Source organism: Heteronotia binoei, chromosome 3 (genome assembly GCF_032191835.1).
Source record: "Heteronotia binoei isolate CCM8104 ecotype False Entrance Well chromosome 3, APGP_CSIRO_Hbin_v1, whole genome shotgun sequence".
Classification (NCBI taxonomy): Eukaryota; Metazoa; Chordata; class Lepidosauria; order Squamata; family Gekkonidae; genus Heteronotia; species Heteronotia binoei.
The window spans coordinates 85621957-85634473 of NC_083225.1; the positions used below are offsets into that span (position 1 = coordinate 85621957).

General features: G+C 42.8%; 1 protein-coding gene across 1 annotated transcript in view; it reads left to right on the forward strand.

The window, feature by feature from the left end:
* SYTL5 (synaptotagmin like 5) overlaps positions 1–12517 on the forward strand; it is a 178374-nt gene that overhangs the window by 120564 nt on the left and 45293 nt on the right. The window contains exon 7 of the mRNA XM_060234113.1: positions 12043–12190. Coding sequence (XP_060090096.1) covers positions 12043–12190 — 148 coding nt within the window. The remainder of the gene's footprint in view (positions 1–12042; positions 12191–12517) is intronic.

Below are 12517 nucleotides of genomic sequence, written 5' to 3' on the forward strand. Positions count from 1 at the left end.
TCCTGCACTTTCTTTGATGTTTCCTCAGTTTCCTTTCTGAGATCTTCCATATCTTTTTTAATCTCTGCAATAATTTCTTTTTTCGATTCATCTATCATCTCTCTCACACCTTTCATCATTCTGGCCTCCATTGCCTCCAGTTGATCCTGCATTTTTTCTAGTGAAATAGCTCTTGTACGGGGCTGCTTGTGTTCAGACATTTAAAAACAGTGAAAATTTGGACCTCAGCAATTTCCAATTCAACTATCAGATTCAAAAGAGTAAGACTTGCCCTTTATAACAAGCCCAATTTCGCCGTCCTTGGAGCTCCCAAAGTAAAAATATTTATTTTTAAAGTCTTTAAATCTTCCAAAATGGCAGCCGCAACTTTTACTGCCCCTTACAATTTTTCCCCTTTTAAAAATGTCCAAGGTCCACACAAATAATATGACCAATAGTATTTATCTTCTTATCCTCTTCTCAGTTAACTCCAACAATTTTTAATGTCCCGAATTCTTTAAAAACATTGTTTTTATTTTGACCTCACAGCAATGGCCGCCGATGCTTCTCAATGGTATATATTCCTAGAGTAGGTTTTCCTTCCACTACTTTGTCTACTAGAGAGATTCTTGAAGACTTTGATTCTGTTTCTGTTCTGCTGGGCTTCTGCCCTTGCTTTTTTTTTTTTTTTTTGCTGCCCTCCTTTCATTGGAAACAATGGAGTGTGGGGGCACTTCTTTGGGACTCCATAAATCCAATCTTTGCCAAACTTTGAGGGTATGTACAGGAGAGTCAGCCAGAGATCTCCTGTGAGTTTGGTGTCTCTAGCATGCTGAGGGGTGGGGTGCTGCTCAATACACTCTTGAAACTCCCCCAGAAAGCACCTTCCTGGGGACACCTTCTTTTGGAGGGGTGTAATAAAGACCCCGTAGATCCAATCCTCATCAAACTTGGAGGTCAGGTAGAGAAGAGTCAGTCAGAGATCCACTGTGAGTTTGGTGTCTCTAGCACACTGGGAGGCCATTCTACCAAATCTGGGTTAGTTTGTATGAACTGGTTTTGTCTGTGGTTTGGTTTGTGGGCATGCCATGGACCATGAACTGAATAGTTTTTCCCTGTTCATGTCCCTCCCTGGTGGCAACCCTAGGGGGAAGGGAAGTTAAACCTTTCCCTTTGCATTTTTCCCCATCCTCAGATATGTCCCCTGTCAGTATTGAATCTATCTCTACACAGTCTGACAGCTCTATTGTGACAGCAGATGATCTAGCTGGCAAGCTAGGTCACAGTGACCTTATCTACAAGCCGGTTCTAGCTGGCAGAGGACAGGTGGAAAGGACCTGCTGAGTCAGCATGACTGTGGACTGCCAGGATTGGCTGAAGGAACTATATATGGACTGTGCTAGCAATGCACAGGTCTCTCTTCGAGGAGCCACATGCTGGCGGAGCACTTTGGTCCTGTATTTAATGTATCTTTCTGCACTAGTGAGCACATTGTATATATATTGTAAATACACTGTTTTAGCACTAGCTGCAGGTGTCTGGCTTACTTCTGTACTGGGGCTCATCGTTGAACACATCACACCGCTCTCTCTGCTAACACCCGCACTGACAGGGTTATGGGCCCAGTGCGGTTCCGCTGCGCGGAGGAGCAACGTGAGTGTTGAGCTGACCGAGAGTTGTGAAGGAGCCGGAAGCGATGAACGCCGTCGAAGGACAAAGAGTACCAGCTATCTCATTCCGAGAGCCAGAGGGAGGACGGTAGCCAGCTGTGTGGAGGATTCGGCGTCATGGCTCAGCAGCAGCTTGCAGTGGCCGTCAAGAAGCTTAACTCAGCCAACTACGCGGTGTTGAGCCTACGAATGGAACACTATCTCAAGCGTGAGGGTCAATGGCTGTTTGTAAGTAATCCCCCTGCCGTGTTATCTCCTGACGAGACTGTGTTGGCTGAGAAGGCGCTGGCAAACATTGTGCTAGCAGTGGGAGATGACCAGTTGATATATGTGCGTGGGAAGGACACTGCCAAGGCTGCCTGGGACGCGCTCAGTGGGGTATACGTTCGTACCACTGCAGGCTCCCTCATGGCCTTGACCAGGAAAATGTTTCGCACTTTAATGCCGGCTGGAGGGTGTGTTAGGCAGCACATCAAGAAGCTGACAGACTGCTTCGTGGAGCTGGAAGCCCGGGGCAAAACTGTCGCTCCTGATGACAGAGTGTATATGTTGTTGTCTTCCTTGCCGCCGGAGTTTACACCACTAATTACATCCCTGGAGATGGTTGATGTCGCTACTCTGACCATGGAGTATGTGTGTGCCCACCTGCATGATTTCCAGGAGAGGATTGCAGCTGTAAGCCATCCGGGAGTGTTGGCTGGAGAGCGTGTGGTTTGGGAAGGCGTCCAAGCAGGAGCCGGCTTGTGCTGCTGGCAGACAACCAAAATACAAAAATACAAAATATTGTGCACAAATACTCTTAACTGGTGTAAATAAAGTTCTATTATAATGAAATGAACAGCCTACAACAGTGGGCATACATTCATACAGTATAAATAGAAATAGAAAACAACAGTCTCAAAACAATATTCCAAGGAGGACCCCACACAGTCACAGAGTTTTCAAAATGAGTACAATGACTCAAAAATAAAGTTCCACAGGAGTCCCTCCGTTGTTTGTTGACTTCTGAAGGACAAATTCTAGCCTTCACGCAAACCCCGGATTTGATTGCGTTCCGCTGCTCCTGCAGCTTCCTCGTAAGTCAACTGTAAACAACAAAAGTGACCGATAAAAACCACCCTAAACCCAAGTGATTTTAACAAAAACATACAGATACAGTAGGTAAAACAACCTGAAAAATCCAGCCAAGTTCTTTCTCAAACGCCCATTTTGATATCTTAATTTGCAGCTTGGGCTGCCAGAGCCCACGGCTTTTTTTAAAGGGACGGACACAGCTGTTGTTGTTTAACCATTTAAAAGAGACCACACCACACTCTCCAACATACCCAAGAAACACCAAACATTATATATAACAAGAGAAATCATTGTGTTGGTTAAGGCCAGAGGGTTCAATGGTGTTTAAACGATGTATCCACCGTGCCTCTTTTTGTAACATGGTCCTTTGTAAATCACCACCTCTACTATCACCAATTTTCTGAATCACAAAGAATTTTAAGGCTTCTAAGTTATGATCAGTCTCAGTAAAATGTTGAAGGAGAGGAACACCAGGAACTTGATGGCGAACCCTTGAGATGTGTTCCAGAACACGTGTCTTAATAGCCCTACGGGAACATCCTATGTACATTTTAGAGCAATCTCCACAGACCAGGGCATAGATGACCCCTTTAGAGTCACAATTAGTGAAACCTGTCAATTTAATGGTTGTTTGGGATCTAGGATCCACATACTCTTTTATTTGTAGAGAGTACTTGCACGCTTTGCAACCCTTGCAACGGAAATGACCAGGGGGCAATCGAGAAGACGTCTGTGCAGTATTCAAATCCGTATGTACCAAATAGTCCCTTAGATTCCTAGATCTACGGAAACCAATTATAGGTGGGGAGGCACATCCTGCAATGCTGGAAACAATACCCCAATGGCGCAAAATGATGTTTTTAATCGCTAATGCCTTCGGAGTATATTGTAATGAACAAAATAATCTTTGATTTTCCCTAGCCTCTCCATTCTGTTTGTTCGTACGCTGAAGCATAAGGGAACGTCCTTGTTTGGCAGCCCTCGTCTCCGCCCCTTTGATGACTGTTTCTGGATAACCCCGTTCCTTAAACTGCACTGTCAGTTGATTACACGATTTTTTATACTCAGTGACTGAGGTGCTGTTTCGTTTCATGCGTAAGAACTGCCCATAGGGTATATTATTCCGCAAAACGGGAGGATGGAAAGAGTCATAATGTAGATACCCATTCTTAGCCACCGCCTTTCTATGGTTCTTAATAGCTAGAGTATTATTGGCAGTGCGATACACCACTGTGTCCAAAAATACAATGGTGTCAGGATCTCTATTAAAGGAAAACTTAATGCTAGGGTGACAAGAGTCCATCCATTCAACTAAACTCTCCAATCTTTCTGCATGTTTCATAATCAAAAAGATGTCGTCCACAAACCTAACAAAAAACAATATGTCTTCAAAGAAAGGGTTAACGTCACTGTTACAATAAAAATCATTTTCCAGCACAGCCATAAACAAACAGGCAATAGATGGCGCCAGAGCGCTGCCCATCGCAACCCCTTTACGTTGCAGAAAAAATTCTTGGTCAAAACGAAAATAGTTATTTTCAATAATCAGGTCCACTAGCTCCAACAAAAAAGGTGTCGGTGGATCCAAGTCCTCTCTCTGATCCAAATAACACTGAGCTGTACTTCTCAAATCCTCAAAGGGAATATTAGTGTATAATGATTGAACATCCAATGTTACTAATGAGGCATCTGCAGGGATATAAAAATCCTCAATCTTAGAGACAAAATCTGTCGTGTCTCTAATAAAACTGGGAATCTTACAAACAAAAGGCTTCAAAAAGTGATCCACAAATTTAGATAGGGGTTCTAGTAACGAACCCTTTCCTGACACAATTGGACGACCAGGAGGGGGTCTGATTTCTTTATGTACCTTCGGGAGGGCATAAAAAATAGGTACTTTAGGGTGGGGGTTATCCAAAAATTCAAACTCTTTCTTGGAGATATACCCCATTTCTCTAGCGTCTACAAGTACCATCCTCACCAATTTAGATATTCTTTCAGTTGGATCAGTGTTAAGACGTGTATAGTATTCCACATCCGATAATAATGAACCTACCATCAAGAGATAGTCCTGCCTATCCTGAATCACAATCCCACCTCCTTTATCAGCTGATTTAATTACAAGATCGGGATTATCAGATAGTTGGGATAAGATGTCCCTTTCATATTTATTCAGATTGTTGAAGTAAGGGTTTTGTTGACGCTCTAGTTGTTCAAGATCCTGAAGCACCATTCTCTCAAAAACAATAATTCGTGGGTCATCATTAGTAGGAATAAACAAAGACCTACGTCTAAAAGGTGTCCTCTGTTCACCCCCCCCCTCATCTTGTCCAAACATATGTTTCAATTTTAACAGGCGACATAATTTAAATAAATCAACTCTAGTGGAAAAAGAGTCATAGTAAGGAGTGGGAACAAAGCTAAGACCCAGGTTCAAAACCCTACGCTCATCATGAGAGAGATGGTGGGATGATAAATTTATAACTAAGTCCGATGTCTCCCCCTCCTTCCTGATGGTCCTCTGTAAAAATCCCGACCCTCTCTAGATCTGCTTCTTGTGTTCCTATATGGTCTATAACGATCAGTATCATCCTCCTCTCCAGAAGTGTAGGTAGAATCATCAGCCTCTGATTCTAAATCAGAGAAACGTCCTGCCTGGTCTGCCCAAGAAACTTTTTTCTTTAGAGTAGTATTAGTTTGCCACCAGTTATAAACCTTTGACTCACTATAATCCTTCTGGTCCCTTGCAAATTTTTTCACTTTAACTTCTCTTAATTTCTTCTCAAAAGCCTTAACTTTTCCTTCTAACTCTTTCATGTTCAACTCCCACGTATTATTAGAAACCTTGCTCTTTAAGGATTCCTTCAGTGTTAATATTTCCTCTTTCACTTTCTTACCCTCCTCCAAAGATTTCTCTATAATTAGAACCATAAGGTCTAGGGAGCATTTATTAAGTATCGCTATCCACCTGTTTTTGAAGGCCACATCTTCACTAAACATAGCAGGAGGCTTCTGAATACGCAAACCTCTTGGAATACGTTTGGCCTTTATGTAGTCTGTAAGCGACACAGAATGTAAATCCATCCTAATCTCCTTTCTCAGCATAAACTCAAGTTGATTCCAATCTGAAAAGCTATCCTCATTCTTAGTTTCTAGGGTATGTACCACATTTGCCACAATTTTATCAACATCTTTGTCAGAATAAGCAAAAATGCTATCCCAGGACATATTGCCAAGGCCACTAAAAAATATAATGCAAAAGAACAGTGGCAGCACAATATATGAAATACAAAAATACAAAAATACAAAATATTGTGCACAAATACTCTTAACTGGTGTAAATAAAGTTCAATTATAATGAAATGAACAGCCTACAACAGTGGGCATACATTCATACAGTATAAATAGAAATAGAAAACAACAGTCTCAAAACAATATTCCAAGGAGGACCCCACACAGCCAGAGCCCACGGCTTTTTTTAAAGGGACGGACACAGCTGTTGTTGTTTAACCATTTAAAAGAGACCACACCACACTCTCCAACATACCCAAGAAACACCAAACATTATATATAACAAGAGAAATCATTGTGTTGGTTAAGGCCAGAGGGTTCAATGGTGTTTAAACGATGTATCCACCGTGCCTCTTTTTGTAACATGGTCCTTTGTAAATCACCACCTCTACTATCACCAATTTTCTGAATCACAAAGAATTTTAAGGCTTCTAAGTTATGATCAGTCTCAGTAAAATGTTGAAGGAGAGGAACACCAGGAACTTGATGGCGAACCCTTGAGATGTGTTCCAGAACACGTGTCTTAATAGCCCTACGGGAACATCCTATGTACATTTTAGAGCAATCTCCACAGACCAGGGCATAGATGACCCCTTTAGAGTCACAATTAGTGAAACCTGTCAATTTAATGGTTGTTTGGGATCTAGGATCCACATACTCTTTTATTTGTAGAGAGTACTTGCACGCTTTGCAACCCTTGCAACGGAAATGACCAGGGGGCAATCGAGAAGACGTCTGTGCAGTATTCAAATCCGTATGTACCAAATAGTCCCTTAGATTCCTAGATCTACGGAAACCAATTATAGGTGGGGAGGCACATCCTGCAATGCTGGAAACAATACCCCAATGGCGCAAAATGATGTTTTTAATCGCTAATGCCTTCGGAGTATATTGTAATGAACAAAATAATCTTTGATTTTCCCTAGCCTCTCCATTCTGTTTGTTCGTACGCTGAAGCATAAGGGAACGTCCTTGTTTGGCAGCCCTCGTCTCCGCCCCTTTGATGACTGTTTCTGGATAACCCCGTTCCTTAAACTGCACTGTCAGTTGATTACACGATTTTTTATACTCAGTGACTGAGGTGCTGTTTCGTTTCATGCGTAAGAACTGCCCATAGGGTATATTATTCCGCAAAACGGGAGGATGGAAAGAGTCATAATGTAGATACCCATTCTTAGCCACCGCCTTTCTATGGTTCTTAATAGCTAGAGTATTATTGGCAGTGCGATACACCACTGTGTCCAAAAATACAATGGTGTCAGGATCTCTATTAAAGGAAAACTTAATGCTAGGGTGACAAGAGTCCATCCATTCAACTAAACTCTCCAATCTTTCTGCATGTTTCATAATCAAAAAGATGTCGTCCACAAACCTAACAAAAAACAATATGTCTTCAAAGAAAGGGTTAACGTCACTGTTACAATAAAAATCATTTTCCAGCACAGCCATAAACAAACAGGCAATAGATGGCGCCAGAGCGCTGCCCATCGCAACCCCTTTACGTTGCAGAAAAAATTCTTGGTCAAAACGAAAATAGTTATTTTCAATAATCAGGTCCACTAGCTCCAACAAAAAAGGTGTCGGTGGATCCAAGTCCTCTCTCTGATCCAAATAACACTGAGCTGTACTTCTCAAATCCTCAAAGGGAATATTAGTGTATAATGATTGAACATCCAATGTTACTAATGAGGCATCTGCAGGGATATAAAAATCCTCAATCTTAGAGACAAAATCTGTCGTGTCTCTAATAAAACTGGGAATCTTACAAACAAAAGGCTTCAAAAAGTGATCCACAAATTTAGATAGGGGTTCTAGTAACGAACCCTTTCCTGACACAATTGGACGACCAGGAGGGGGTCTGATTTCTTTATGTACCTTCGGGAGGGCATAAAAAATAGGTACTTTAGGGTGGGGGTTATCCAAAAATTCAAACTCTTTCTTGGAGATATACCCCATTTCTCTAGCGTCTACAAGTACCATCCTCACCAATTTAGATATTCTTTCAGTTGGATCAGTGTTAAGACGTGTATAGTATTCCACATCCGATAATAATGAACCTACCATCAAGAGATAGTCCTGCCTATCCTGAATCACAATCCCACCTCCTTTATCAGCTGATTTAATTACAAGATCGGGATTATCAGATAGTTGGGATAAGATGTCCCTTTCATATTTATTCAGATTGTTGAAGTAAGGGTTTTGTTGACGCTCTAGTTGTTCAAGATCCTGAAGCACCATTCTCTCAAAAACAATAATTCGTGGGTCATCATTAGTAGGAATAAACAAAGACCTACGTCTAAAAGGTGTCCTCTGTTCACCCCCCCCCCTCATCTTGTCCAAACATATGTTTCAATTTTAACAGGCGACATAATTTAAATAAATCAACTCTAGTGGAAAAAGAGTCATAGTAAGGAGTGGGAACAAAGCTAAGACCCAGGTTCAAAACCCTACGCTCATCATGAGAGAGATGGTGGGATGATAAATTTATAACTAAGTCCGATGTCTCCCCCTCCTTCCTGATGGTCCTCTGTAAAAATCCCGACCCTCTCTAGATCTGCTTCTTGTGTTCCTATATGGTCTATAACGATCAGTATCATCCTCCTCTCCAGAAGTGTAGGTAGAATCATCAGCCTCTGATTCTAAATCAGAGAAACGTCCTGCCTGGTCTGCCCAAGAAACTTTTTTCTTTAGAGTAGTATTAGTTTGCCACCAGTTATAAACCTTTGACTCACTATAATCCTTCTGGTCCCTTGCAAATTTTTTCACTTTAACTTCTCTTAATTTCTTCTCAAAAGCCTTAACTTTTCCTTCTAACTCTTTCATGTTCAACTCCCACGTATTATTAGAAACCTTGCTCTTTAAGGATTCCTTCAGTGTTAATATTTCCTCTTTCACTTTCTTACCCTCCTCCAAAGATTTCTCTATAATTAGAACCATAAGGTCTAGGGAGCATTTATTAAGTATTTATTAAGACTCCTGTGGAACTTTATTTTTGAGTCATTGTACTCATTTTGAAAACTCTGTGACTGTGTGGGGTCCTCCTTGGAATATTGTTTTGAGACTGTTGTTTTCTATTTCTATTTATACTGTATGAATGTATGCCCACTGTTGTAGGCTGTTCATTTCATTATAATAGAACTTTATTTACACCAGTTAAGAGTATTTGTGCACAATATTTTGTATTTTTGTATTTTTATATTTCATATATTGTGCTGCCACTGTTCTTTTGCATTGGCAGACAACCAAAGGCTGAAGAGGAGCCGACTGCACTGTCGGTCAGGCATTGCTTTGGTTGTGGCTCATCCTTGCACCTTTTGCGCATTTGCCCAGAGAAAGGGAAGCTGCGTGGACGGAGGCAGCAAGAGCAGAGGACCACCAGCAGATGTGAGTAAGAAGCCCGGCTGGTTATTTCTTCAGGAGAGAGTACCGGGTCTGTGTGGATATTAGACTCTGGTGCAACAAGCCATTTCTGCTGCGACAAGGAGCTGCTGAGAGATGTTGACATTCCTGAACTCACTCATGTGAGATTAGCCGACGGTGCTACTGCGGCTATTACATGTACTGGAAGTATAAACTTTCCTGTTTTGAATTGTACGTTCCAGCATGTATTGTGTGTCCCCTCGTTAAGGTCTAATTTGCTAAGCATCAGCATGCTGATTGATGATGGCTATCAGGTAATATTTGAGAAAACCTGTTGTAAGATCTTAGGAGGTGGGGGGAAGCTGCTTGCTACTGAGAAGAGAGATGGGAATGTGTATGTGGTCCAGAGTCATTGTGCTCAGGCTGCACAAGTGTCTAATGTGCCAGTGCACGACCAATGCATCCATCTGTTCCATAGAAGACTTGGGCACTGTGGGTTTCACGCATTGAAAAGACCCTACAGATGGTGCCAGGTCTGAAGGTGAAGCCCTGCAGGTGTTACTTAGACTGCCAGGTCTGTAAAAAGACCAAGAGCAGGGCTTGTGCAGTTGCTAGACAAAGCAACAGAGAAAGCAAGCGTGCTTTAGAACTGATTCACCTCGATGTGATTGGCCCATTTCCAAAGAGTCTGTCGGGGAGACGGTATTGCCTAGTGGCTACCGACGACTATACAAGGTATTCCTGGGTGTTTGCCATGAAGCACAAGTCCGAGGTATACAAAATGGTTGTTAAATGGGCCACAGCGGTTGAAAGGGAGTTGGACTTGCATGTCAAAGCAGTTCAGAGTGACCACGGGGGTGAGTTTCTTTCAAACGAGTTCAAACGTTGGCTGGAATGCCGGGGCATTGCCCACAGATTAGCAAACCCGGCCACGCCCCAGGAGAATGGGATGGCTGAGCGGCATGGAGCTGTCTTGCAGAATTTGATGTACAGCATGTTAGAAGATGCCAGATTGCCAATTGCTTATTGGGCCGAGGCCATGTATTCCGCAGTGTATCTGTACAATAGAATTTGTAGCAAGGCTGTGCATGACATGCCTTACAGAAGGCTATATGGTAAAGTCCCTAACTTGCATTTTCTAAAGGTCTTTGGGACGAAGGCATGGGTTAACATTCCCTCGGAGAATAGAAGGGAGGGAGCTGGCCGGGCAGTACGCCTAACTTTTCTGGGCTACAAGCCAGAAGCTAGGTGTTATCGCTTTTGTGATAAGAGGGCCAAGATGACTTTCAGTAGGACAGCTAGGTTTAACGAGCACACCAACTGTACTGAAAGAGAAATTGTATTGCTGCCAAGTACTGATAACAGTGCTGGAACAAGGCCCAGATCCCCAGCCCAGGAGGTGGCAAGTAAGCAGCCAGAAGAAGGTGAGCCCAATGCTGGCACAGAGCCTCAGGTGCCAAGTCAGGAAGGGGAACTTCCACGTCAGGAGGTGGAACCTCTGAGCCAGGAGGTGGAGCCAGCCCTGGAGGTGGCAAGCAGACAGTCTGGAGAAGACGAGCCCAGTGCTACTGCAGGGCCTCGAGTATCTGCCAGAGCCACTAAGGGTATCCCTCCTGTTAGGTATAAAGTGCCATATGTAACACTAATAACTAAACCAGATCCACCAGGGTTTCAGGAAACGCTCAGGAAAAAGGCTGAAGCGTGGAAGGTTTGGGTTGCAGAATGTGAGGCACGTAACAAGGAGGCTGAAGCCAAACGCCAGAGGGAACTGGCTGACCAGGACAGTGATGATGGGTTCCTGGATTGGAAAGTGTAAATCTGTAAATGTAAAAGTGCAGATGTATAAGTGTATGATCCTGCTGTCCAAGAAACAATGTGTAGGCATGTGTGTGTAACATTGCATAACATTGTGTGTAATGTAAAGTTGTCAAGTATGTATGGAACCTGTGTACAATATATAGGTTTACTGTGTACGATAGATTAGGAGGTGTGTCAGTATTGAATCTATCTCTACACAGTCTGACAGCTATATTGTGACAGCAGATGATCTAGCTGGCAAGCTAGGTCACAGTGACCTTATCTACAAGCCGGTTCTAGCCGGCAGAGGACAGGTGGAAAGGACCTGCTGAGTCAGCATGACTGTGGACTGCCAGGATTGGCTGAAGGAACTATATATGGACTGTGCTAGCAATGCACAGGTCTCTCTTCGAGGAGCCACATGCTGGCGGAGCACTTTGGTCCTGTATTTAATGTATCTTTCTGCACTAATGAGCACGTTGTATATATATTGTAAATACACTGTTTTAGCACTAGCTGCAGGTGTCTGGCTTACTTCTGTACTGGGGCTCATCGTTGAACACATCACACCGCTCTCTCTGCTAACACCCGCACCGACATCCCCTGCATCTCTTGTTTGTCTTGATGATGTAAACAGCAGATCTAGGAGTGGATGTGAGACTGGGGAAAAACAATTCCAGAGGAAGCCCTTTCCTTGTGCTATAGCTCCAACCTGAACTGGTGCTCCCCATCACTGCTCTTTACAATGAAAACACTTTAGAGATCCATTCATTTACATATCTCTCAACAATTCTTTTAATTAGGCCCTTTGTTATTTTTTCATGCTGGAATAGGTAAACTAAGAAGATGTATTTTTGGTGTGTTTTCTTAGGGAGAGCACCTATTCACTGGACATGGAGGACATACCTGGTTGCCTGAAAGGGGCTGTGGGTTCACTTAATCGAAGCAATGCCTCCACCCCAGTTCACCCCAGGTCACCTGCTCTGAGCACACGCAGCATGACTGTAGATTACAGGAGGGTAAGTCCACTATTGATAAAAGTTCTTTCTTTTGAATTAATTGGTACCAAGAAGTAAATATTTTTAGTGCTCCCAGTTTTTACTAAATAAACTTTGTGAACTGACTCTGCCGAGGGGAGAGGAGTTCTCATGGTTAATGTTCATAACTAGAAGAGTGACTTGCCCAGTATTACCTAGGCAAATATTGGGAGATGAGCCTGGAGAAGGTGTGATTTGAAGTATATGTGATGTCACTTCTGGGTGACACTCTAGGAATTTCCCTTAATCTCTGTGGTAAAGGCCTAGGGCTTTGCTATGGAGGTCACTTTTTCTCCTACTTGTCAATTT